The following is a 27388-nucleotide window of genomic DNA, read 5'->3' as shown; positions in this document are numbered from 1 at the left end:
TCCAGAGTGGATGGAAGCATCTGGGAGCTGCAGTCTTCAGGTTTCTCCAACAGATGCTCTTTGGGGTTCAAGTTTGGGCTTTCAAGGACAAAGGCTTGTCGTGAAGACCCTCCAGCATCGTCTTGACGCACGCTTCACATCACTGTCATGGTGAAAGGTGAATTAATGCCAGTTCTCAGGCCACCACACTCTGGACCAGCTCCGAGGACCTCTGTCTCTGATCATTCATGACTCTCCACCGTGGCTCACTGTACAGGCGGTAGTCACCAGCTAATGAGCAGTGCTCGGTGATCCAACCACTTCTTCTGGTCAAAAAGTTATACTTTGTGTATGTTTGAGGACTGGAGTGCAGCTGTAGAGTGATAAACCCAAAGCTCCCGGTTTAATCCTGTAAAAATTATGACTCTGAATTTCTACTGATCTGATTTGTTAGTAATCGAGCTGTCTCTGCCCTGGAGTAGCGTTACCATGGTGATCTGCTTTGGTTAAAATCCAGCTCTGTGACCATCAAAAAACTTGAGTCTAAAGAAAATTGGATTACCAACAAATCTGAGGATGTGAAGCGTTTGTACAGTGAAAGGGACCCGGACTGTGAGCTACTCCCCCTTCCATGAAAATCTCTAACTAGTCACAACCAGAGGTTCCTTTAACCAGTAAACACAGTAAACAAGCAACACACACACACACACACACACACACACACACACACACACACACACACACACACACACACACACACACACACACACACACACACACACACACACACACACACACACACACACACACACACACACACACGCAGTTACCTGCAGTGCACAGTGATTGGTCCGTCCTGTCCAAACTGCTCTTTAGTTTTATGGACTTGGCCGATGAAGTCGATGAATCCCTCCCCTGTTTTCGGCACTCCTTGCTCCGGCCAGTCAGTGAACTGAAACTGCCTGATGGTCCGTGACTGACCGTCCTTATGAAGAAGCGGGAAAACGGAAACAGATATGATGAGAGATTCGCTCCCCGACAGCCTTCCTGTACTGTTACTACTGTTACTTTTCTCCTGCACGTTGTCCATCACATTAGCTGAGTTTCTTCTTAAGAGAAATCAGTGTCTCAAATCAAAATGTTCTGAGTACTGAAGTTAGATCCTTCAAATGGTCTCAGCATTTCACAGAGCATAAAACGTGTTTGACTCTAAGCTTATATTCTGTTTACCGTAAGTGCTGTAGTTAAAAAAATGTGTTATATAGCTCCACCCAGATTCTCTCCAGCGAAAAGTATATAAAGTATGAAGTTTTTTCCTCCAGTTGTAATGTTCCAGTTCTTCTTAGCTCCATCCATCCAACACCAGCACATATGGGCTTAAGGTCGAGGGGACTTTTCAACCAGATTTTATTTTTTCAATTAATTTCTAACAGAAACAAAACTTCCCTTTTCCTTTCTCTTCTTTGTTGTTTTTCTGCAGGTTACGTAGGCTAAATGAGACCAAGGACTGTTTTTTCCACTGGTGTCCCATGTTGCAGAGCAAAGCCCCAACACACGTCACAGCTGCATGAAGAATGGTAGCAGAGCAGGAAAGAAAACTGTACATCAACCAGTGCAGTATCGCCTGTGCCTTCATCACTCGCACTGGAAATGTGTGGAGTGTGGAAATAAGGAACAACCTTTCCCAGATGATCAGCTGTCAGTCGGATTTTACAGCTCCGTGGTGACTTCAGTTGAAGTTTTTGCCTGTTTGTAAGCAGGATTACAGAACCTCACTTCCATTACCTCTGCCAAGCTTATATTTTTGGTGAGGTCTGTTTTTTTCTTGGTTTGAATGTTCATCAGCAGAGTTAAAGAGAAACTACCCACTTGGTAGAAGGTTGGAGGAAGAGCATGATCAATTCTGGCAAACACCCAAAACACGGGGCGGTTTGTGAGCTGCAGGATATTTGGCCTACTGAATGCCATACATCTTAACATCCAGCAGATGCCAGAACAGTTCATCAAATCTGGAACTATGATAACTCCGTGGCCCGGTCCCAACAGTGTTTGACTGTTTTAAGTTCATGAGAGCTAAGAAGGCAGAAATGCAGACTTGCGCAAAGGCTGTTTAAAGGGCTCAAAATGTCTCCAGAGAGCCTTCACAGACTCGATGATGTGACAGTGGGAGACTTACCAGGTTCGACCTCAAAGTCTGTGAGTCTGTGAGGGTGGATATATTGGGATTGGGCCCATGTCATAGTCCAGGGACCCGGCAAATCCCCTGGGACACACATGGACCTGCTCAAACTTAATACAGTAATACAGTTGCTACGGAGCACTTGGGTACAGTGGAGGGACTTCAGTCAGCTGATCAAATATTACTGGCTGTCCCTCAACAAGCCTCACTGCGATCTATCGACTCGTGATTAGCACGTCTATATAACTCTTCGTTTTATTTGACTTTTTAATGACCTATTTCTCCACTAGTGTTAAGAATGTTGCTCTTGTTCTTGTGACGTCGTTTGATTGTTGTTTTTGCTGTGATTTTAACTGTTCAGCTTCATATGCTGCTTTATTGATGTGAAGCACTTTGTGATTTTATACCTGTGAAATTAAATAAACTTTACTTACTTACTTAAATTCTAGTTTGCATTTACTGACATTCTTGAATTTGATTTGTTATTATAATTATTATAATTATTAGTGTGAATGTTTTACATCGTTTAACATCAATATTTTAGGTTCAACTTTTTCCTAATCAGTGCACAAAACCCTCAGTTTCACATGAGAAGAAATTCAGGATAATAAATCAGAAAATATAAAATCTGTATTTAAATATGTACAATGTTATTTATATGTCCAGTAGGTCTAAGATTGCAGTGAGTTATGATATAGCTTCTCTCATATACTCGCTCGTGTCTCCACAAGTGAAGATTGAGAAGGAAGAAACAATCAATTTCACATGGTGTCGGCCATGACCTCTGACCTTTTGTTCTTTGACAGCATCAAACTCTGTGTGGGGAGCACACAGTACAAAATCCTCCCTCTCCCAGTTTCCCACTGGAGAGAACCTACCCGGGCGTCTGTGACTTTGAACTCTCTCAGGATGTACTGCGGCATGTTGTACTCAGCCATGGGGTCCACAACGAAGTACTGGTAGCGTGCAGAGCGCTCAGCAGGCCAGTACTGATGGCACTTCTCCTAAACAACGGAGAGAGGCGATGCATCACAACGTGGGCTACTTAGGCAACTGATTCATGTCGTGAAATCACCGTTAAGGGACAGGTAGCAGAGTTTGTTTATTGAGGGGAGTTTTTCCTTCTTCCAGCTATCTTTCAAGGAGGAAGTTCTTTTTATCAAATTACAGGGCTGGCGGGACCCTTTGTGTTAAGAGATCAAAAACATTCATATGGCAGAATCTCTACCACAATTTGTGGATAAGTTAATATGAAATTAATGCAAGTTATAAAAGCAATTCAATTCTTAAAAGAAGAAACCTCCAACAGAAGGAAGGAAAAATTCCCTTTTATCAGGAAGAAACCTCTGACAGAGGGAAAGAAAAACTCCCTTTGAAGAGAAAGAAACCTCCAACAGAAAGAAGGAAAAACTCCCTTTGAAGAGGAAGAAACCTCCAGCAGAAAGAAGGAAAAACTCTCTTTTAACAGGAAGAAACAATCAATTTGAGGGAAGGAAAAAGTCAGTTTTAACAGGAAGAAAACCTCCAACAGAAGGAAGGAAAAAACTCTCTTTTAACAGGAAGAAACCTCCAACAGAAGGAAGGAAAAACTCTCTTTTAACAGGAAAAAAAAACCTCCGACAGAAAGAAGGAAAAACAATGAAATATGAAATAGTATAATTTAAAGTTAACCAAACCAAACTATAACCTAAAACGAGTTTTGAAAACTACTAGTATGTAGGATACTTACAATATGTCTCACTTTCTTCAGGATTATTTTGTTTCACCTGGAGAAACTGTTGTCTTACTTTCATTGTTAAATGCAATTCCATAAACATTTGATACTTAATGTCCAATATAGACAATGTATAATTTGTAGTAATTAACATATTGTGCCTTTTTTTTCTCAGGAAATCAGCATAATCTTTATTCTGACATTTAAATAGCTCTGCTTGCTATCAAAAGAGTAGAAAATGCAAAAACAAGATTTCCTACTTTTGATATGATTCAAGGCATAAACTGTATTCAGACTGATGTAATAGTGGTTAATACTCAATGACATGAAATCAATAAAAATGATGTTGATGTTACCCGTCCCATCTCTCGGAGTTTGGTGAGCATGACTACAATGGTGGAGTTGTGCTCCCATAACATCCTCCAGAAGTCCTCTGTGGTCTCAGCTAACGGTCCCTGGGTGGCCATGTATGCTTTCTGCTGCCTGCAGATGGAACAGAGACACGTTTGTGTTTACTCCTCAGAGCTGCAGTCCAGGTGAACAGAGGACTGTCTCACTCTACAAAGGACCGTCTCACTCCACAGAAGAATGTCTCACTCTGCAGAGGACCGTCTCTTTCCACAGTCATCAGTGATGTCCTCCAACTGTTGAATGATCCGTTCAGGTGTTTTACACACCGACTTAAAGTGAATCTGCTGAGTCAGCTGCTGGCTAACGAGTGCGCTGATATTTAAATGGTTTTACTTGAACACAGACCGTTTTTAACAGCACTGTTAGAAGGACAGATGCCTCCCCAGCTGCTCCGCCTGGCTGATTCATCAGAGTAGGTACAGGACTCAGCCACTAGGGGGCAGCGTTGTAGCATGCAGCAAAGGGCTTTGGGTCACCTCAGAAGCCTTGTGTGCTTCTGTTCTCTACATCAGGGCTGTGTCGTGTTTGTGTGCCAGTGACGGTTGGAGGCTTTATTGTTTTTGGCTGCATGTTTGCTGCTCTCAGATTTACAAGCACTGGAACTATTATCTAAAAACTTCATAATGCATCAAACAATATATAAACAACACGAGCTGCAGTATTTAGCAGGACCTGCAGCTCCTCTGTCACTGCTGAAGGACTGAGGCACGTTAACAAGCAGCAGGTGAGCCTGACTTTGTTTCATGTCAGATATTAAAACTGCAGTCTAATGAGCACACAGACAAGTTCTACCCAAATGCTTCTCCATCAGTCTGCTGTGTTTGAAGAAAAGGCTGGTTTTATTCTCCCAACAGTATATCAGTCTATTCTTTATATTGTGGGCCACGTAAGGCTGATGTCACATATGGCCCTGGAGAATGAGAAAAATGAATGTTGTATTATCAAATGACAGCTTTCTAGTAGAGAGTAGACAAATCTTTTATACTTAGAATCAAAATGCTCAATAGGTGGATATAGATGACGTAATAATGGATTTCCAACCTGCTGAAATAGTACTTTGTCTACTTCTACTTTGTATCCACTGTATTTACTACAGTAGTGGTTTTACAGTTCATGTGCGCTCATGTGCAAATGTTTATTAACAATATTTCAGGCATCAATTTTCAGCTTGGTCACCTTCAAATTATGGTTCTGATTATTTACTAATTATAATAGAAATCTATAAACATTGATATAAACAAGGGTCAAACCAAAAAAGAGAAAAGCTGTAAAAGATGACAGATTAATGATACATATTTGTATTAATATTGGTCACATATTGGGGTGAGAGGTGGAACTGACTGCATCTGATTGGAAATCTGAAGATACTAAGTCCCGCCTGCAGATAGTAGAAAGTAACTGCACCACAGGCCTGTCAATCAAACAGACACGCCCCCAAAAACAGGTCTTCTTGAATCTTCTTTTCTAATGAATGAGGGATTATTTTCAGATGGACCTCCAGAAAACTAAGAAGAAGGAGTGACTTTAGCTAACAACACCGAGATAACTGATGGACACATTTTATTCACTTTGGATTTGATGAGAGAAGTTGAATGGGAGTCTATGGAGCCGGAGGCTTTTTGGAGCCGACCTCTAGTGGCACTCGCTGGTATTGCAGTTGATGGATCTTCTGCATCTGCCTCATTTTTCAGAGCTGAAAGCTACGAACACTTTTATGTCAAGTTTCCAGTCTATCCGCCTCACCTTAATCTGTCCTATTCCATGCTGTGCAATTTATAGCCTGAACACAGAGAGTGCTGCAGCTCCTTGTAGCTCACTCCACTTTTAATTACTGGTACAGGAATTAGAAAGGGATTATATGCTGACCCTGCCTCCCACCACATCCTCCCTCAGGATGGGGAGCCCAGGGGACTTCATTAGGTCCTGGCAGCCAAAACCCAGATAAACCCACCTTGGAAATAAAAGAGGAAATCCTGATTCATTTGCCTCTGCTTTACTCACTGCACTCACTTACTGCACTGGGAAGTATTCTCAATTAGTCTTTAGATTTACATAAAGGGTCTGAGAAACCAGTTTAAGCTGTTTATCTGACAGATGACAACATCAGTGCTGATGTCAAGTATGTACAGTTGCATTAGCAAATAAAACAGACGACCTTTATTTAGCTATCACACTGACACAAACAGACAAACAAACATAAGACATAAAAAAAAAAGAAAAAAAAAAAAAGATCACTAACATTGTAGGACAATTACACCTTCCAGGTTTAATACAATTTACTGTAGATTTGTCTGTGAGATAAAACACATTGTGTGCATGATCTTAATACACACACACACATGCACGGAAGTGCCTTAAACTGCAATACCAGAGAGTGCCACTAGAGGTCGGCTCCAAAAAGCCTCCGGCTCCATAGACTCCCATTCAACTTCTCTCATCAAATCCAAAGTGAATAAAATGTGTCCATCAGTTATCTCGGTGTTGTTAGCTAAAGTCACTCCTTCTTATTAGTTTTCTGGAGGTCCATCTGAAAATAATCCCTCATTCATTAGAAAAGAAGATTCAAGAAGACCTGGTTTTGGGGGCGTGTCTGTTTGATTGACAGGCAGCTCGTCCAAATTTGGTCACCTCTGGCTCCAAACAAGCAAGATGGCGATAGCCAAAATATGAACTCTGGGCTTCATGATAGCCGTTCACAAACCAACGGATGACATCAATGTTGGTTGCTGCTTGATAAATACTAAATTGTTCTGCGATGTAGTTTTCATTCATTAAATCGTAATAATAATAAAGTAAGTAATAAGTGTACAAAGGTAAAAATTGACTGCTGTCTCATGAAGCCCATGAGTGACAGTGTGTCGAGGACACAGACACTAGAGGAGTGTAGGCGTGATCACTTCATCCCTCTGGTGTGTCACCGACATCCAACCGACTATACATTTAAAACTAAATGGGAAAACGGGGCAGAATTAACAGGCCTGTCAATACAACCAATTTGTTTTGCCAACTGACATAACTAAAGGATGGAAGGCAATGAAAGGCTGTTACTCCATGTCAACTTGTAAAAAGGAGAAAAGGTCCAACTTCCAGTATTTGTAATATCCTTAGACAGATTTTTCAGACTACCCTCTGCTTCCTCTGTTCCTATGATCTGTGTGCACTCACCTGTATCCGTCGATGAAGCTGGCGTTGATGTAGTCGGACCCCTCCACCCCTCGGACCGGCTGCAGGCAGACGCGGCTAGACTCAAAAGGCAGAATATTCACCAAGCGGTTCTTGAACTTGTTGCACGGCAGGTTGGCACTGATGAATCTTGAGGTATGTGCTTTAGAGTTGGCCAGTTTCTGCAGTCAGAGGGAAGGACGGGGGTGTCAGCGATGCTCCTCACATCCCCGGTCCTCATCTTAGAGGTGACTTCACTACACCCTCCAGCGCTACGGTGCGTCTATGATCTTTTAGAGTGCTCATACAACTAGTGCTGGTGGAGGGAGGTGTTTGAACAAGGTTGTTAAAAGGCTGAAGGAGCTAACATGATCATTGGTGCACTTTAACATCATCATTTTTGATCAATGAATTCAAATAAATGCCTGATGTTGCAGTATAAATGGTCACACCCATGTGATCGAACCACCAACTTTTGGATTAGTGGGCAACCCGAGCTGAAGAAGACAGATCCACATGAGGAGAATAAAACTCTTGAATACAAAAAAATGGTTGACAGTCCATTCAAATGTTGCAGCACGGGGACATGTAACATGCATCAGTCGTGGATTGGTTGAACACCACTGCTGATTGACAGTTAAAAACAGAGCCAATGTCTCATGATGTCTTTCCTACAGTGGGATAACAAACGTTAAGTAGACACAGTGGTCCACGACACTGGACAAAGCCTATTCAATCTGAATGTGGACAGTCTACAAAACTACAGGCTGTCATGCAGACAAGTGATTTAAACAACAGATTATTTGTTTATTTCTAACTGATTTCTTCATCACCAAAACGTAGGTAATTAAGACAAATTATGGATGTTTCACTCACGAAGGGATGTCACTGCTCAGCATGCTGTAGTGTAGTGAATGCATTTCACACATGTTGTTTCATCCTCCTCCATAAACTAAAATAATCCCAACGGTTTAACAAATTTTGAACATTACGCTTGCGTTTTAAACGTCGTCCTCCTCTCTTTTATGGCAGCCAGCTCGACATACGACAGTCCACACTTGCATCATTATGCATCTCGAGTGACTACTTTGACCGGATGTTGCTTCTCCTCTAAATGCAAATGAACGCGTATATAAAATATGCAAGTAACACATGAACACAGCCCGGCATTTAACCAAAGGAGACATCTTTGCTCACTGCTCCTCATTTTAATGATCCTTCTATCAGAACTTTATGATGTATTTCATGTTTGTAAATAAGGTTGTAGTTCACAGCCTGAACCACCAGGACCCAATCAGTTCACATTATACATTTATGGTGAGTGGTGGAATGCAGTTGTTTGTTGCAGTGGATAAATTACCTGTGGGACCCCCCCCCCCTCCCCCCAACAGAGAGTGATGCTTAAAGGAGTGATGTCGCTCACTGCAGTGAGCAGTCAGAGATGGAGGAATGCTGCAGCTCATCCCGTGTAAAGCCACACCTCACTGAGCAGGACCTTATCTGTCTGCTGCCGGTTTGGTGGTGGACCTCCCCCCCCCCCATGGCCCGTCGTCACAAGCTCAGTAGATAAGCTGCTGCCCCTCCTCCCAGAGGGAATTCAGCTCTCTTACGCAAGCTGAAAGTGAAAATCCTTCCTCTCTCGTTGCTTTCTTGCTCAACAACATAACAAACACGGATTCTTCTCGCTCCACTCAAAGCAGACGGCTTCCATCATCTGAGTCTGTTCAAAGGAAATGTTCCCGCCACCGTTGCTCGTGTGGGAATTGTTCAAATGTGTGGAGTTTCTCTTTAAAATTCGGTAACCTTTTGACCAAACTATGTAAAGTGCCCCGAGATGACTTGTGTTGTGATTTGGCACTACATAGATAAAATTGAACTGAATTAAAAATGGAATGTTAGAATTATATATCTGGAGTTAAAGGCTTCTTGTCTGCAGTAGATGCAATTAAATCTGTACTTGCAGACAATTGATGAACGGTTTTAATGTAATTAATTTCTGTAATGAAGCATCACGGATGTAATTAGTACTACAGTTGAGCGTTGTGATGTCTGCGAGGCTCCTGAGAGTCAGGTTCGCAAAAATGATTAAGGAAGTACAAGATGCACATCTAAAAGATAAAGAAACCGTCCTTGCCTCACTGTCTGTGTGGTAGCATCGTTCAGTGTAAACACACAACAGAAAGGCACAAAAAACACACTCTGTGTTCTGTCAATGCAATTGAATGTGTAATTGACATTTCTTGACTCATTTAGGTATTTGTTTCCTCCACATCATAAAAGCATAGATTAAACTTCACAGATCTGATCATTTTCACTGTGGAGGAGGTTCCTGTGTTCGATGGGTGTGCATGGATCGCCTGATACGGATCACATTCTGTTTGCATGGAGGGTATTGTGACTGTTCACAGTCTCCAGTTTCACACAGATCTGCTAATACATCCTGGGTTTGAATGCTAATAGAAAACTGTGCTTTTAGTAAATTCATGTGTAATTTAAAAGACAAAATAAAAAGACAGAAGCCCCGACACCCGTAAATTACAACACATTAATTTACCAACTTATGTCCAGTAGACATAAATGTAGGCCCGGACTGTCTCCTTTCCTAACAGAGGATCAAATCCAGTAGCCAGTATCTGATTTAAACCATATTCACATTTGTATGCTACTGAGTAGAGTCTCCAGTTGGTATATGTAACATACATTTTAAATGGCTTGGTATGAGAATGGATCAAAAAGTTTAGAGACTGAAAGATAAAACCCTGATACGTAGCGGGTCAAGATTTGATCTCTTGATCGTCATCAGTTCCTGACTTACACACGTTTTTGTGAGCAGTGTTGTGGGTGCATCCACGATGTTTTACGCACCTGAAACTTTATCAGAGTTTGTGACAAATATTTTGGTGACCGAAAGAAGCAGCAGGGAGCCAAATCTGGTGTGTGGGAGTGGAGGGAAGTGATGACTGTGTTGTTGTGAGAAACTTGTGTGTTTTCATTGTGCTGTGAGCGGGTGTGTGGAGAACCGCGATGCGATTGGTTCAGGTAATTTGAACTTAACGTTTGTCCTCAGACGCCTTAGAAGGTCCCAACAGAGCTCTGTGGTTTCACTCCGACCCTCCAGGGATGAATTCACAGCCCGTCAAAGAAAACCCGCCTGCCCTTTTTCAGTCTTGGACATGTCAGCGGGAATTTGTGATGACAGAAACAGTCTGGGAGCCTCTGGGTTAGACTATTATAAAACTCTCCCCAGTGGTCCACCCTAAAGGACAGTGAGAGGGTACACGTGGTCACATTACAGCTGACCTCACCTTGAACTCCAGCTCCATGGCCGTGCCGGTCTCTCCAGCAGGGGTCTGGCTGAGCTTCTGGATGTGGGCGTACAGGTTGCGGGCCGGGACTTCCGTGTTGCCGCATGTTGCAGCTTCCAGCAGCGCCTCATGGATGAAGATGTACTGATCCTCCGTCTGCACCATGTAGTTCCTCTCAGATCGCATACATGTCACATGACCGTATATGTCCACTGACTTCTCGTGTTTGATCCTCTCCAGCATGGCTGCGATCACGATGAAGCAGCCCGTCCGGCCCACACCGGCGCTGACGGATCACAAACACACAACACCACACAGCAGTTTCTTGTCATGACAACATACCAACTCATCCTGTTAGGTAGCGCTGCGAAGGCACCTGCTGCTGTCAGACTGTAGAAATCTAATTTCACTGTCTGCACTTAATACTTCCACAAACAGTGCTTGAGAGTTTGTGAATCCTTCGGATTCTTCTATATTTCTACATAAATATCACCTAAAACATCACAGGTTTTCCACACAAGTCCTAAACATAGATAAAGAGAGCCCACTTAAACAAATTAGATGAACATGTTATACTTGGTCATCTATTTATTCAGGAAAGGGTCCAATATTACATATCTGTGGTTGAAAAGAAGGATGTAAACCTCTGGGATTAGCAATGAATTTGAAGCTGACATTAAAGTCAGGTGCTTTCTATGGGATAATAATGAGTGTGTGGGTGTGAACCCTGATATATTTAAAGAGCTGTCAAAGTCTGATGTTCCCAGCACATGCTTGTGGCAGTTTGTCATTGCACGAACAAACAAAATGTATTTGAGGGTTGTTGGTGCTCACCAGCCTGAAACAGGTAACAAAACCATCTCTGCAGTGTCCACAGTCAGCTCGATTATGTACAGTTGGAACAAATTCAAGACCATTGTTACCCTCCCCAGCAGAGGTTAACCAACAAAGATCCCTCCAGGAACGTAACAGTCCTCCAGTTGAACCCAGGGTAGCTTCGAAGCAGCTAATTGGCTAATTTTAATGTTCTTGAGTCCACTATTACGAGGACACCGAACAACAAAAGATGTGCATGACACGATTACAAGGTCGCTGTCCTCTAAAAAGATCATTGCTGCCCATCTGTAGTTTGTCTAAAATCATGCGGACGAGCCAGAAGACTGTCTGAAAATTATTTTGTGGACGGATGAGAAAAACAATTTAAGTTTCTGGTTTAAAAGAAAAAGTGTTATGTTTGGAGAATAAAAGCCTATAGTATTCAAGCCTCACAATAATATGTTTTTAAATGGATGCTAATGGATTCTAGGTGCCTGTGATTCTGTGTGAAGAGCCTGAAAATGTTCAAATTGGTCTACTTCCACTCTCCTGACCAGCCGCTGTGTAAAAGACGGCTGATTGTTGCTCTGCCTGTTTTAGAGAGATACAACGAGTGTTGGATGTCATTGGGAGGAATTTTCAGACGACATCAGATCATCTCACAAACCCTTTCTTTCAGACACACTGAGGGGTTCTCATGCATTAGACGGTTTACCTGCAGTGAACCACCATGGGTCCAGCATCTGGGGGGTTACAGGTTGTGACTCTGCGTAGAAAGGCCAGGATCGGGGTGGGATACTCAGGCACTCCATGGTCAGGCCAGACCATAAACTGGAACTGTCGAACCTCTCTCTTCTCAGGTGAGCCATTCTGTTAGAGCGCAGGTACAGAAATCCGTGAAAATGACTGTAAGCACACTGTAAACTCCATGACACGATTATGTAGCCATCAATCATCTGACCGGTCCATTTAAAAACTTAACATTTGTACACTTCCAATGCAAAGGTCAGAAATCCAGCAACATTTGCAGCATGTGGAACAACTTCATTGTTAGACTAACGCGTTTTGGCTTGTGGCCTTCATCAGGGTCAACAAGAGACGCCATGCACCAAACACTCAGACAGGGGGGTGGGGGGGTTTAAGACACATTTAAAAAAATCCAAAAGGTAAACAAAATGATGGACAACCAATCATATAGAAACTTACACACATAACAGCCAATAGGGCACCTGAGGTGGGTTGGATTCATTGAGGGACATGGTTGACACCATAACTGGGCCATAGACTGGAGAGGTCTACTGGTGGGGTGTCACTCAAGTTGGTATGGGCGGGCCCATCACACACTTCTATATACACTTTAAAACAGAAGTAAAATACTCCATTTAAGGACAAAGTTATCCTAAACAAGTTTTTAAAAAAAGTCCATCGTATGTGTTTTCTGTACACTCTGTATATGTTTTGAAGTATTTATATAACACTGGACCATTGGCTGTTACATGTGTGTGTTTGTATCCATCATTTTTTAAACTTTTTGGATTTTTTTTTTACTTTGTTTTAATCACACGTGTTTCACGTGATGAAGGCCACGAGCCGAAACATGTCAGTCCAACATGAGAGTTGTTCCACATGCTGCTGTTGTCGCTGGAGTTCCGACCTTTGGAGACCTTTTCTTTCTCCGAGCACCTTGTGGCTGCAGGTGCAACTTCTACTTCCTTTACATTACGAATGCATTCAGAGCAGCACTCAAAACCATAAGAAGCTTCCCAAATGTTCTTGATGTATGAGGACAATTTGAATCTATGAAAATAATGTAATAGAGTGACATACACTATTATTCATGACATTTTCAGTAACTTCTATTAATAATATTAAGCAAAACACAGTTTTTACATTTTCTCCATTCAAGCACCATAACACAACATTCAATTTTAGATGTGAAATATGTGAACGTGTCCCATGCTGGTATGATATTGGAAACCAGATGAGTGTACGAGAGATCAAAATATCATGACAGCAAAGAGGAAGAATGTTTTGTGTTCTCTCAGGCTGTTGAACCTGATGCTTCCAACCTCTCACTGTGAATCCGCTGTGTCGTCACGTATATGTGACCAGAGGTGCACTTTAAGAGCGCAGATCTCCACCAAGGCCAATAGTTCACTCTTTTTTAACATGTTCCAATCGTACTGGACCCGTTTCCTCTCTATGAACTGTCCCTAAGTGCTCCACTGCAGTGTACTGGCCATCAGGTAAATCCCTGTGGGCCTCATCAGTGGGCCGGTGGACCATCAAAAAACTCTCTAGTTTTGACAGTTTGTCTGTCTCTTTCCCACCAGCCCCCTCAGGGTGCCTGTCATGTTGGGTGAGCATGGGAGCATGATACAGGCGCTCCAATCTAGAGAAGTCCAGGGCTGAACTTCTAACCCTGTAAACCCTGACACGACTGCTGCTGTATTTAGTTATAGATACGGAGTCGTGATGCTTCTCCACTGGTCTGCATGAAAAACATAGCCTCCTTTTCCAGCTGTTTCAGAACCGCCAAATTCTTCTTACCCTGCGAGTTATGAGCTGCTTTGCTGCCAAACAATCACACTTCACACACACAATACAACACATACGACACACATGAAGGCGTCACCTTGTAGAGGGCGAATGTTCGAACGCTGTACGTAGCCAACTCGGCATTGTCCAACATGGTCACCTGAATCATCCCATATGTTTCGGTGCCTCGACTCGGCCAGTACTGATCACACTTTACCTGCACACAGACACACAATAACAATATCACAAGTGGTATTTATTCATTCAAAGTGTTGACGACATGGGGACAGAAGGGGGAAAAAAGAGAGAGAACATTTTCTGGCACGCTACCCTTCCTCCGGTTGGTCCTCCATACATCCATCTGACACGGAGCTCCTCTGGAGAAGATACTGACCACTTCGAATCACATCCACAGATTGTGTTGGATATTTAGGAACTGCAGCAGAGTATTCCTTATGTTTTCCTTGAGTCCAAACTTGAACAGTTGACTCTTAAAAAGTTGACTTTGATTTTACAAACAAGGAAACAACACCAAACAGTTTTCCAAATTCAAGAACAAAATAAGTTGTTGCCCTTTAAAACAACTAGATGTGTTGGCTAATCAGCAGGACATCTTTTGCCAGTGTCCCAAATTTGTTACAAATCCCTGCCTGTGAGAAAACATCCTGGTGAGCGTTTGGTGAAGTTCAGACACATAAACAACTTGGCTAAGTTTAGGGAGAGATCAGGGTTAAGGTCAAACTCTACTCTACTTAGTTAAGGCTAATCAGCTTGTTGCTCCCTCGCTGCGAGCTAAACACTCTACAAAATCACAACTGTTTGCTGTCCTGGCTCCCAAATGGTAGAATGAGCTTCCCACCGACATCAGGACAGCAGAAACTCTGAACATCTTCCACCACAGACTAAAAACACACCTCTTCCTCCTTCACCTTGAACAGTAGAACTTTAGTATCTTAAAATGGAACTTACTGATAGAACTTTGTAGTTTGGCTTTCTGGAAGAAAATTGTATTTTCTTGATTCCTGTTGTTCTGGTTTTGTACCCTCATGGTTGAAATGAACTTATTGTAAGTCTTTGGATAAAAGAGTCAGATAAATTAAATGTAATGTAAACATTTGGATCAATTACCACGTTGTTAATGTAATAGGACCTTTGAGTCACAGTCACACATTCAGGTGATTCTTTGTACCTTAATCACAAAAAGCAAGCCTGTTATCACTGTAACATTGTGTTTGCATTTTCACTTCAAACATTGTTAAAAAAGTATCAGTTATAGCTGAAATTTTTCACAAAGCATCCACCATTTCATCAATTAGGTCTTAGAACTTCTCCTTTGCTACCACTGATAACCCTAACTTAACTAAAAACAATATATGATATATAAGTGACTTGATCTAACTTGACATTAAGAGGAAATATATTCCATAAATTACATTTTGTATTGTACATGTGAAGAAATAGCATGTTTATGTTATGTTAAAGACGTTTATGTATTGCATTACACTGTGGAGTCTCTTAATACCCCCCTGCACCTCTAGAGGCAGTAGAGAGTCATTGTGATGTCCATTCAACCCCATCGATTGTATATAAAAGTGGACGTAGCTCCGGGTCTGAGAAGGGAAGCCAATGCAGAAGTGACGTTAAGTGCAATACCATCAACAGCCACTGTTGGATAAAAAAAACTCTGACTGCATAGACTCCCATTCAACTTCAAAAGAGAGACTTTTTTGTAGATCTAGGTGTGATGCACATGTCAGCCGCATTTTGTACATGTAGGTCGGAGCAGCCATAAGGTCACTTCTGGCTCCAAAAAACTAAAATAATGGCTGAAATGTGGAACTCGAGGTTTCCAAACAACAGTTTCCAAACCAGTGGGTGACATCACGGTTGATTGTGGCTTCTTCAGCCCTCCGTCCAACATGAGAGGAAGAGGAAGTAGCATATGCCAGCCTCTTCTTACAATGAAGAGGACAGTAAACGCAACCATAACTGGAAGTTTTGACAAAATAGAAGTGAGGCAAGATGTTGCTTTCCAGAACGAGAGTCAGCTGCTGGCAAGTAAAGAAATAACATGAGATGCTAAACTCTGAATGTTTCTTTGAGGTTATTAAGCAAACAGCTTTTCCTGCTAACAGAGGCTATGTTGCAAACGCTAATAAATGCAGCGGCTCATCGTCCGTGGTGTACTGGACAACGAGGAAAATGGGACAAATCAGTGTGCTGCCGCTTTAATGGACCAGCTTACTGTCCCCCCCCCAAAAAAAATCCAGGTTTTTACTGACCCTGTACTGTAAGTCTCTGTACCAGTCCTCTCTGTGTGTTTGTCATTTAGGGTGCTTTAATGTAGCTTACAACCAGGCATGCTGGTCTTGTTTGGACAACTCAAAAGGGATGTGTGGTGTAGGTGGCTCAGTTTGGATGCGAGCAGTAGATCTCACAACACAAACCGCAGCCATATCTTGGCTCAAATTGGACTTTGAATGGGAACATTATCTGGGCTGTGACTGATGTGTGACGTTTTATAAGTCCACAAGAATACAAGCACAGAGAAGAGAGCATATTGAGAGAAGCTTTGGACTAAACCCTAGCACTTAGCCAATGGACACTTCAGACGAGAACCAACCCTTGCTACAACATGATGCCCTGTTCTTCCTGGAACATATGTGACACCAGGCGCTACCCATTGGGATCCACTTCTTCGTCACCTTTGCGGCATCGGCCCTCACCCTTTTGTGACCGGTGCATTGTGTCCTGCTGCTTTGTGCCAGGAACAATCAGGCTCACCCGTGACTTCTCCTCGAGGCGGGTCATCATGACGATGGTGCAGGTCCTCTGCTCCCACACCATCCTCCAGAAGTCACTCAGTGTTTCCGGCAGCGGCCCTTGTGTGGCGATGTAAGCATTCTGTTTCCTGTAGCCATCAATGTAGTTGGCATTTATGTAGTCGCTACCTGAAACTCCTGCAGCAAAGCACAAGTGAGACAAAGTTAGTGAGTAACAGACGAGGACCGGACTGACAGCTTTTGATGTCGCTTTAAGCGTGTTTGTGTCCCTTTCTGTTGCAAACACTGCGTTTTGCAGTTACATTAGCTGTTAGATCATATTTCTTATCTCTACAACACTAGATGTCTGTGGACAGCGGCCAATTTCAGATCTATTCAAACACCTGTGTTGCAAAATCTCTTTCTAACTTCATACTTAATGTGCTATTTCAGGTCCACTAGCTTAGCAGTCAGCAATGGCTGCTCTCTATCTGCCTGTTTCTCCTTCTTTCTCCTGCTCAGTTTGTCAGAAGTTTACTCTATCCTTAGCATCCTTTAGTGAGATTTGTATTTAATGTAATCGTTTCACTGGAGGCAAGGCTTACTGATTTTTAATTGTGGCACCACATCATGAAAAACAACCCATTAGCTGCAGTAGCTAATCAGGTCCCAGTAGTCAGAGCCAACCCAAGATAGTCCTTGTTAGCCAGCCGGGAAGCCGGGCCAGTTGGGTGATGGTACTGAGGAAGCATAGCCCTGAACAGACGTTCACCACCATCCCGCTTATGTTTCACATTGATTTTCCCCTCTCAGTGATCATCATAAACCATTTTAAGAAACATGAAGTTCGCCACTTTAATGACCATAGTGAAATATGTTCCCAGGGCCAGAGCAGGCACCATTAAAGTTGAAAAATATAAATAATAAGATTGACTTCATAGTTTTCTTGGCATCCCTGGCTAATCTGACCAGTGATGGCATGTTCAGCTGCATGTCATCATTGAGTCGCGGCGCTTTGTCATAATTGGAAAACTTGGAAAATTGGAAAAGCGTCCATCCCTCATGTACCTCCAGCTCCTGAGCTACATGTTTCTGATCCACAGTTATTGGTCCCACCAACCTGCCCAGCGTTTACTGTGTTGGTTCTCTATGCTGTTCTTTTCTCTCTCCACTCTCCCCTCACCTCAAACAGCTGCTGCGCTCAGAGTCTGCTTCTCACTTTTTCTCTCTATATGCTTATAAGGTCTCAGCCTTACGATGTGAAGTGGCCTGAGATGACTGATCCTGTGATCTGGAACTATATAGTGGGAGCCAATCAGAAAATAGAGAAACCTTTTTTTTTTTTTACAGTTGGGCCTACAGTTAGTAGTCTGTCTTACATGAAGGCCTAGTTCTCGCTGTAATGAAGGGAGGTCAGCGAAGGCCCCGTCCACTAGTTGAGATATGCTCAAAGATATGTGTTTCTCACCGTCCACAGGTGTGAGGATGACCCTGGAATGGTCGTAGGCAATAACATTTGCATAGCGGTTCTTTGGCTTGTTGACCTCCAGGTTGGACTGCTCCCAGGTGAACTGCTGTCCTGGATCAATGGACTGACACATAACGGAGGGGAAGAGAGGGAGGTTCAGAGGTGCATACTGCATACTGTGGTTTAATGAAGCCAGACCAAGACATTTGCACGCACAAAAATGCATCATCCCTCTCCCAGCTTCTAGCTCAATAATATTAAAAAAGCCCTGGACGATCTTTGGCGCTGTAAAGTTTTGGGACAATGAGCATTATATGTAAAATGAATAGGTCGATTTTTCTTCCCATTGGTAAAGCACAGGCAATAAAGTATTTATAGCTCAATTGAGTTTGGGTTACTGAATTAAAACACAGGCTACAGACCTGGTTGGAAAGCAGCTATATGCTAAGTATAGCAATCCAAAGTAGGAGAGTATGTTTCGATGTAAATGTGGGCGCATGCCCAGGAAACAAAGCCTGACAGTTATTATACCATTTCAAGCTATATTGTTTGATATGCCAATCTGTCCACCTACAATAACTGTAAAAACCAGACAATATGGTGATCGTTTTTCCTTCACTTGTAAACATTCACTGATGGTTTTTTTTAGCCACAGCCATGCTATGACTCTTGGTATGGTATTGAGTCGGTCCACCATTTAAAATAGCTCCATTGTAAAATGGATTGCCTTTGAATTATCTACAATCTGGTCAAAGTTGTATTTTGTCCAATAGTTTGGTTTATCATTCAATAAATGCAAAAAAAAAGAAGCCTATAAAGCCTCTTACACATCAGCAACACAGACGGTGGCTTTCATTCTACAGTACTAATAGAGACGAGGGCAAACCAATTGTTTGATTCACGCATTTAAAAAAGTAGAACGATATCTGACGCATCCAGTCTAAGATGTGGTCGGGTAGAGACGGCTGTTTGGAGAGAGGGAGCTTGGACTTTTAGAACCTTATACTTGGGTCACAGTTTGTAAAAAGCATTTTACGGTATTCCTGTCTTTTTCAAACTCACTCATTCACACATCAGTGCCAGCTAGCTACTACACAAGGGACTTGTCCTAACCTTTTGGGTAAATGGGACGCAATGGATACCTCAAGCAAACTTGAACATGCGTAAGTGATGCTTCATATCTACACGATGGTATCTGGAGGACAGCTGCCTATCAAAAAGTATGCAAGATTGTTGGTGATTGACCAGCTTCACAGAGCTGCTGGTGTGCTGTCATATATTGTGTAAACTGTATGCTGTATGTGTGTGTGGATGTGGATGACAGATGGCACAATTGACAATAAAATTGACTTTTGACCTTTTATCCAATCCAGATTCAAAACATTGCATTTGCTTCATTCATATGTAAACATACTTTGAGCAACAAATCAGGTGTGAAGCGAGCTGTCTTCCCGCCAAAACATATTTATCTAAACTAAATATTATCTTGTTGAGCAACCATAACAAACGGGTCTCCATAAAGTATTTCACCATTCTGGAAAAGAAAAAAAAAAGTTGATTTACTTGGGTTTCATAATTCATATGCCTCCCCTCCTTCTCCTGTGCATAAACAGTGCACCCATCTGTCCTGGTTTATCCACTTGGAAATGCACCACTTTAAATGCAAATAACCTTCCTTTGTAGGACATCAACAAGCAATAATCTCTCACTTGCTTTTACAGTAGGTAGAAGCTGTGGGATATTATTCTTAGAAAGGAGGCAGAGAATACATGCATACTTAGCAGCATCCTTTTTCTTTTCCACCAATGCTGAACTTTAACTCTGCAATAGTAATCCAGCGCTCTACGTGAGTGTGATCATCTGAGGGGGAAAAGCAGAAGCTGAAATGGAGCCTGCTGAAGTAGAGGATAGTTTTTCAATGGGCTTAAGGCCAGTTTCTCAGCCATCTGCAAGAAACAAGCCCCAGACAATGACAAGCACTGTTTTTAGCCTCCTTCTCCCTGAACTCTCAGAGTTTCCCGAGAGACACAACTCAACTCGCTATCAAAGTGTCCTCCTGAAAATAACAAGGAGGTTATCCTCAGCGGCCCAGCGCCTCGACTCTGGCTGGGTTCATACCATCAGGAAGCCCCATTCCCAGTCTGCTAGCAACAAGCCTGGGAAACCCCACTCACACATGACATTTCCCAGCATGCCTTCTTCCCTCGTAATGCTTTGAGAATATAGCAATCAAAATAAATCGGTCTAAGAGAGGGGTTGAAATCATTGTTGTTTTAATAAAACATGCATTTTTGGAATATTATAATAGAGACAAAGATATACAAAATAGGCTGTGACTCAGTGGAAGTCATTGTGAAGTGCACGAGGTGGGAAGGTGCTGTGTATATATAGTTTTAACGATCCCTGATAATTAATCAGGGAGATTATGGATTAATTATGATACCTGGTCTTACCTAGAAAACATTTAAATATTGTGTAAACAGCTGATAGGTCTTACACAAATGCCCGCATCTTATCATCAACACTGGTATAATGTGACATAACTCCTGTTATCTTAAGTCCCTTAAGTCTCTTGACCCACCGACTGTACTCATTTTTTTATATATATATAAAACTGTCCAGCCAGAAAGGCCAATCATTTTGCCTATTGATCAATTTGCTTTTTACAGGACACAAAAAAACGTTCTCAACCTTTGAATTATGTAGATAACTATAAAACAAAAAACATGATTACGTGAGCTATAAAAAAGTGGATCTGACATAAGCCAACTTTAATGTTGTATTTCAGACCAGACTTGATCAATTTTAAGATTTTTAAACACCTCCTTTCCTTTTACTTCTGTTTGGTTTTGTTTTCAGAAAACTAGCTCAACATTGTCACACTAAAGACTTTGAAAGTGGAAAAAAGTGTATATTGATTTTTCTTGGAAGCCGTGTGAGAGCAGGAAGGTTTACCTCATACTCCTGAGAGAAGTGCAGACTGTCGTTGGCTCTCAGCCTCCCGATGTGGTCTGCCAGGTCACCCATAGCAACGGGAGGATGCTCCCTCATCCCTGCAGAGACAGGTGGAGTGGTAAGTACATCACACACACACACACACACACACACACACACACACACACACACACACACACACACACACACACACACACACACACACACACACACACACACACACACACACACACACACACGGACTGGACAATGTAACCAGAGTGCAGATGCATGTTGAAGGCTTAATTGGTCATCGTGATATGGGCTGACGGTGCTGCATGGTGAGCAGAGGGATGACGTGTGGCCGTTCAGCTCTCCAACAGCATGCTATAACCAAACTGGTGATGAGCATTAACTAGCATGCTAACTGGTTAAAGAAATTCCACAAAGCAATACGGTGTGTGAATGAGGTGGTGGTGGTGGTGGTGGTGGGGTGGGGGGGTGAGGGGGGTTACACAGGTGGTTGGGGTGTGAGAATACAGTATCTTACACTGTATACCTATACTATATTTTACAGATGTCTCACCACTGTATTACATTTCAGCTTTTTAGTTTTCATGATAGCCATTCGGTTCGTGTGGCTGACAGACAGAACATGAGAAAAAGAGGTGATGCATTAAACAGGTCGGCTCCATTTCAAATGGCTGCTATGCAAAACAAAAAAAGGTGATGAGGCAGGAATGAGAGAAAATATTAGTTAGTGTGTTGAAAACTAACTTGGAGGGTTCGGGCAACTGAGGACACTGGAACCTGTGGAGGAAAGACGAGGTGAAACCAAGAGCACAGAGGTCAGTTAGGACAAGAGAACACAGGGAGTCTGCACTGTCCTACATCTGCAATATATCAGAAATGGTGCTGAAATCCAGCAGATTTATTCATGATCCAAAGTACAGTAGTTGAAGCCTGCCAGCTCTGGTGATCTTCTGACTTTAGCAAATGTTCATTTGTCCAGTTTATGATCATGTTCATCCTCAGCTGCACTGCTAATTGCATGTCAGCAAATGTTAAAATGCTGAATGAAGATGGTGAACATGATGAAAGTGCATCTTAAGCATCCGCATGTTAACACTGTCATAGTGACATCACAGCTTCAAGGAGATGCTGTAATCAAAGGATAATACAACCCCACATTTTAGGTCCTTAACTACAGGTCCTGTTACAGATATCTCATATTTTTGCTGAGCAGTTTTGAATGCAGGCTGTGTGCTTTGGGATACATTTAAAAAATATATTTCAGGAATACATTGGTAACCATTCATTTCTGTATAGTATGACCCCTTAGTGTATTATAAACATATTGCACAGCAATGTAATTTACATATTAACTCAACTCTTTTCTGTATCATCAAGATAAGTTAAAAAATAAATGTTGATGTGTTCACTGTGGTGAACTGAACAACTCCAGCAAGCAAGAATGGAAAAAAAGGTTTATAAATAAGAAATGACTTGGAGTAAGTTGGACAGCAGTCAGTCTGCTACCGAAGCCATACCTGTGATATAATACTGAGTATTCCTCTCAGTACTATATGTCTCTGGTTGCTGCAGTCCACCTGCTCTAGCTGTTATTCCATGCCATTATTTAACCAAATAAAGTATGTAGCAAAACATTTAGAACATTTTAAGCAATATAAAGTTAACAGAACAAATATTAAAAGCATAATTTATTTATGATGAATAGATTAAAAACTCTAAAGATGATGTTGCTTCACTAATCATGAAAACGTTCGTTGCTGGTGAAGATATGTTGCCATGGTCACCAGCCATGGTGTGCTGTGATGGAATATAATTGGAGCTTAGCTATGTACATGTAATGAGCATGGCCTTTGATTAAAAGCGACAGATTCACATTCACTTTTAGCAATCTGTGTCGTGACTGTAAATAGTATACATTTAGGTATATATTTCACCTCCCCACGTTGTTGATTCACAGCCTCTTCTATGTAGGCTATCTGAAGAGGTCTTTATTAAAAAGAAATATCATTTCTACCAATCCTTTACACCTCATTAACTTGGTTGCTATATTGTTAAAAGTTACCAAGGATAGAGGGCATGCTGGGAAATGGGAGGGGAGGAACCCAAGAAAACTATATGAAGCGACAGTTATGTTAGTCTGCAGCAGATAATCTACTGAGAGCAAGAGACACTGATTCATTTTCTTTTACATAAAAGTTACAGACATAGAAGCAGCCATAAATTAAGACAGGATCTGCTGTTGTTACAATTTGATTTTCAAGAACAGAAATGAAAAAACAAAAACTCATAAAAACATCTATGCACAGTGCATACAGGATGAGCGAGCTACATGAAAATCTTGTTTGAAATACATTCAATACATACACATTATTTTTAAACAAGTTAAACTGTTGATGTTCAGCAAGTTTAAAGAATGTGAACTGAACTGAAATATAGATTACCCAATTAGTGAGCGACCTACAGACTGACTCAGCACCTCTCAATGTTTCAGGTGAAATAAGGTTTTCTGCAGTGATAAAACCAATATTAATTGTAATCACAGTCGTATTCGCATTTCGCCATGTTTACAGATGCTGGGATGAGAGCTAACTACTTCATGTGACTGTTAGTTCTGCCGTCATGACAACAGCGGCAGCAAACAGCTGCTGACCACTCTGCATCATGGAAAATGTATGTCCTTCAAAATTAAAGTGCAGCATTAGGAATCCTGTAGTCATCAAAATAAAAATAAAAAAACTTTTTTTTCCATCCCATATGTCCCCAAGACCCACTTTGGGGCACGACCCAGCAGTTGAGAAACCACTGACGTAAGCAACATCTGCCAAGTTACTTTCTCCTGCTATCTGCCACCCGTCTGAAATAACATGGACACAAAAATGACACATCGAACTTGAAACTTCCCACTAAAAAACAGATGCTAGAAAGAGATAAGAGAAGTTAGAAAGTGTAGAAGATAAAAAAGTGACAATCTGTGAAACAGTCAGACAGTTAATGGGGACACAAAGATACAGAGTTTGTTTTAAGTAATTATCATGGGATAAAGGAGGAATTCAGGTGATATTATTGGGCCACAAAACCCTCTATAGGACAAAACATTGTACTTTATACTGTAATGCAGGACAAAAAAAACAGGCTTTGACAAAATTGACCAGTGGTTTGTTTCAGTTTCTAACTGGCAGTGAACTGTTCTTTTGTCTTCTTTTGTCCCTCACCTTCAATCATTTACCAGTTTTAATTAGTTCCAAAATGTTTGCTGTTTCTACCAATGATTTTTAAATCGTGGTCACCAGACATCGCATTGTGTTCTGATTCATTGTGACAGATGGTGAACTGTGGGAACGACTTTGTTTTCACCACTTTAATTCTGAAACTGAATGAAATGTTACTATGAGACTGAAGATAGTTATGAATCAACATCAAATTCAAACTGGTGTTTGGTGAATGAAAATTGTCAAATAAAAGCTAATAAAAAGGCCAGAATTCAAAGGGAGCTTTAATTACTTGTACTCTTATAGTTTAAATGGCGAATTTACTATAATAAATTTTTTGAGCAGCCAAACAAAATATGATAAAATATTCAAACATTTTATAAGTACATTTGTATATCTATAGTTTTTCCTAACTCGTTATTAAAACAAGATGTCCAGTGTTGTAAACAGGTCGTCTCCTGGTTAGTGTAATGATGATTTATATTTATGATGTTATGATTTATGTTTAGGTCTGTGAATTGTTATTTCTCGTTGAAAGTCATCGTTGATGTCCTCAGGCTTGAAACCTTAAATGTTTTGTCACAGAACCAGATATTTTGTAACATACTTGTTCATCTTTTGTACCAATGATTAAACATGCCTAACTCGAACCCTTTTTAGCAACAGTTTACTCCGAGGGAGGACGACCCAGGAGGACTGATGACATGAGTCCCATCAGCAGGAAAAGATGAAGTTCTCCAAGAGCAGAACATCATACCTGCTGTGAAACATGGAGGAGGTTCGGTTCTGTTTCAGGCTGCTTTGCAGCTTCTGGTTCTGGGAGCCTTGAATCTGCAGCTCAAAGAAACCTGAAGACTATCGAGGAACTCTGCAGCCAAACGTGCTGCCCAGTGTTAGAAAGCTCTGTCTCAGTCACAGGTCCTCCAACAGCATCAGGAGCAGAAACACACAGCTGAAAGCAGCCACAACGGATCAGAACCAAACATGGGACTGTTGTGAAGTGATCCTCTCTGAGTCCTGATCTGAATCCTATCAAACATCTAAAGAGCTGAAACATGCAGTCTGGAGAAGGACGCCTTCAAAGCTGAGACAGCTGGAGCAGTTTGTTCTGGAAGAGTGGACCGAAGTACTGCTGACGGGAAGTCTCGCCGGGAGACGGAAGGTCTCGCCGGGAGACGGGAGGTCTCGCCGGGAGACGGGAAGTCTCACGAGAGACACACACATTGGGTCATAATATTTGGGTAACGGTCCAATGGAGTTTTTGATTGCAATTTTTACTCATTTCTACATTTAAAAACATTGATGGAGACAGATTACTTTTGTTAGTCTCTAATTATTTCAGAAAATTTTGAATTCTTTCGTTTTTTTTGTGGAAAGATACCAACTAATTCACCCATCACTTTAAGTTGCTAGTTCTCTGCAGTTGCAATAACTATTTGATCATTCTTAGTAGAGTATTTAAGGACGGGTGGAGGGATGGAGACCTGAGTAGATACGCATCAGTACTCAGGATACGACAGAGATCATCTGGACTTCCAGTAAGAGTCTACTTAGAGTGTGAAGGAATAAATGAGTTTATAGATGTTACGGTCCGCGTGAGTGGGTCCATACCTTGTGTCTGATAGTTGAGTCTCCTCATCTCCACGGGGTCTGAGGAGTGGGCCAGCAGTGAGTCCTTCACCCCCGCCATGTGCTCATCCTTGGCTGGACATGTTCGTTTCCTGGGGGGAGAGAAGAGGAGGCGTGACGAGACGCGGTAACCATGAACTAGAAGAAGTCACGACGACTAAAAGAGTTACATTTTCTTTGACACAAACTGGAAAATGATGCACATTTACTGAGTCCAGACTGGACTGACAGTAAATGTGCAGAGTTGCCACAGTAAGAAAAAAAAAAAAAAAAAATCACAGTATGTTGTGATGGGAAATATTTTCCTTAAAGCTACACGTTGACTTGTTTTAACGGAAGTATCTGGTTCTATTACAAGACTGCAATACAGCTGTGAGGAGGAACTACAGTGGTCACAGTTTTGGGCTTTCTTCATCTCATTTCTTCTGGACTCTCCGACATAAAGAAAAGTTTTCTGTTTGCTTGGACCTGCCTCTGTGTCCCTGTGACAATAGTATGACAATGGCAAAAAGGTTAGCCTGAACAAAATACCACACAAGTTGTCCCATAAAGTATAACATCAAAATAATAAGGTACAAGACTTTATCAGGTCAGCTGTGTCTTTAGTATTGTAGTACAGCATGTCAGATAACAGCTCTGATCAGAGAAGGCTGCAGTTTCTATCACAGTGATGCTACATCTTCCACATTCGGTGTTCACTCCCTGAGAGGACCATACTATGTATTAAGAGAATCATTATTATTTATGTATTATCATTATGTCCTTATTCAGGGTTTTCACTCAAAGTTAAATGTCAAACTCCTCTCTGACTTTCACAGACTAAAAAGCTGAAACTCCACAACCTGTAATAAACAGAGAAACATGCTGCTGCTGTGCTGAGCGACAGGAAACAGACATTTCTGTTCAAAACCGGCTGACATGTTCATCTGTTTGATATTAAAACAAATGAAATCCATCTCTAAATCCTGGCTGCAGAGAGAAATAATTTATTGAGCAATAACAGTAATAAACTACATTTTTAATATCTGTCAGTGAGCACTAATGCTACCAAACACACACACACACACACACACACACACACACACACACACACACACACACACACACACACACACACACACACACACACACACACACACACACACACACACACACACACACACACACACACACACACACACACAATAACTAGATAACTAACGTTACAGCTACAGACATGGGAAATATTACATTTGATTAAATGAAAACT

General features: G+C 41.7%; 1 protein-coding gene across 5 annotated transcripts in view; it reads right to left on the bottom strand.

Moving 5' to 3' along the window:
* ptprfa (protein tyrosine phosphatase receptor type Fa) overlaps positions 1–27388 on the bottom strand; it is a 211984-nt gene that overhangs the window by 4517 nt on the left and 180079 nt on the right. For 3 of the 5 annotated variants that reach the window (XM_069718471.1, XM_069718472.1, XM_069718473.1), the window contains 11 exons: positions 26122–26231; positions 21290–21387; positions 18335–18458; positions 16889–17064; positions 14202–14321; positions 12282–12436; positions 10751–11036; positions 7449–7627; positions 4229–4355; positions 3037–3162; positions 810–964 (listed from right to left, as the gene is read on the bottom strand). In XM_069718471.1, the coding sequence (XP_069574572.1) occupies positions 810–964; positions 3037–3162; positions 4229–4355; positions 7449–7627; positions 10751–11036; positions 12282–12436; positions 14202–14321; positions 16889–17064; positions 18335–18458; positions 21290–21387; positions 26122–26231 (1656 nt within the window). Of the gene's footprint in view, positions 1–809; positions 965–3036; positions 3163–4228; positions 4356–7448; positions 7628–10750; positions 11037–12281; positions 12437–14201; positions 14322–16888; positions 17065–18334; positions 18459–21289; positions 21388–22045; positions 22079–26121; positions 26232–27388 lie in introns of all 5 variants that reach the window. The other 2 variants (XM_069718469.1, XM_069718470.1) reach the window with 1 other exon arrangement.

Source organism: Brachyistius frenatus, unplaced genomic scaffold, assembly GCF_029030835.1.
Source record: "Brachyistius frenatus isolate BFR_SWC_R1_liver_20210118 unplaced genomic scaffold, ASM2903083v1 Contig_192, whole genome shotgun sequence".
NCBI lineage: Eukaryota > Metazoa > Chordata > Actinopteri > Embiotocidae > Brachyistius > Brachyistius frenatus.
Note: the sequence above shows the minus strand (reverse complement) of the source record. Positions and strands in the feature narration are given on the sequence as shown.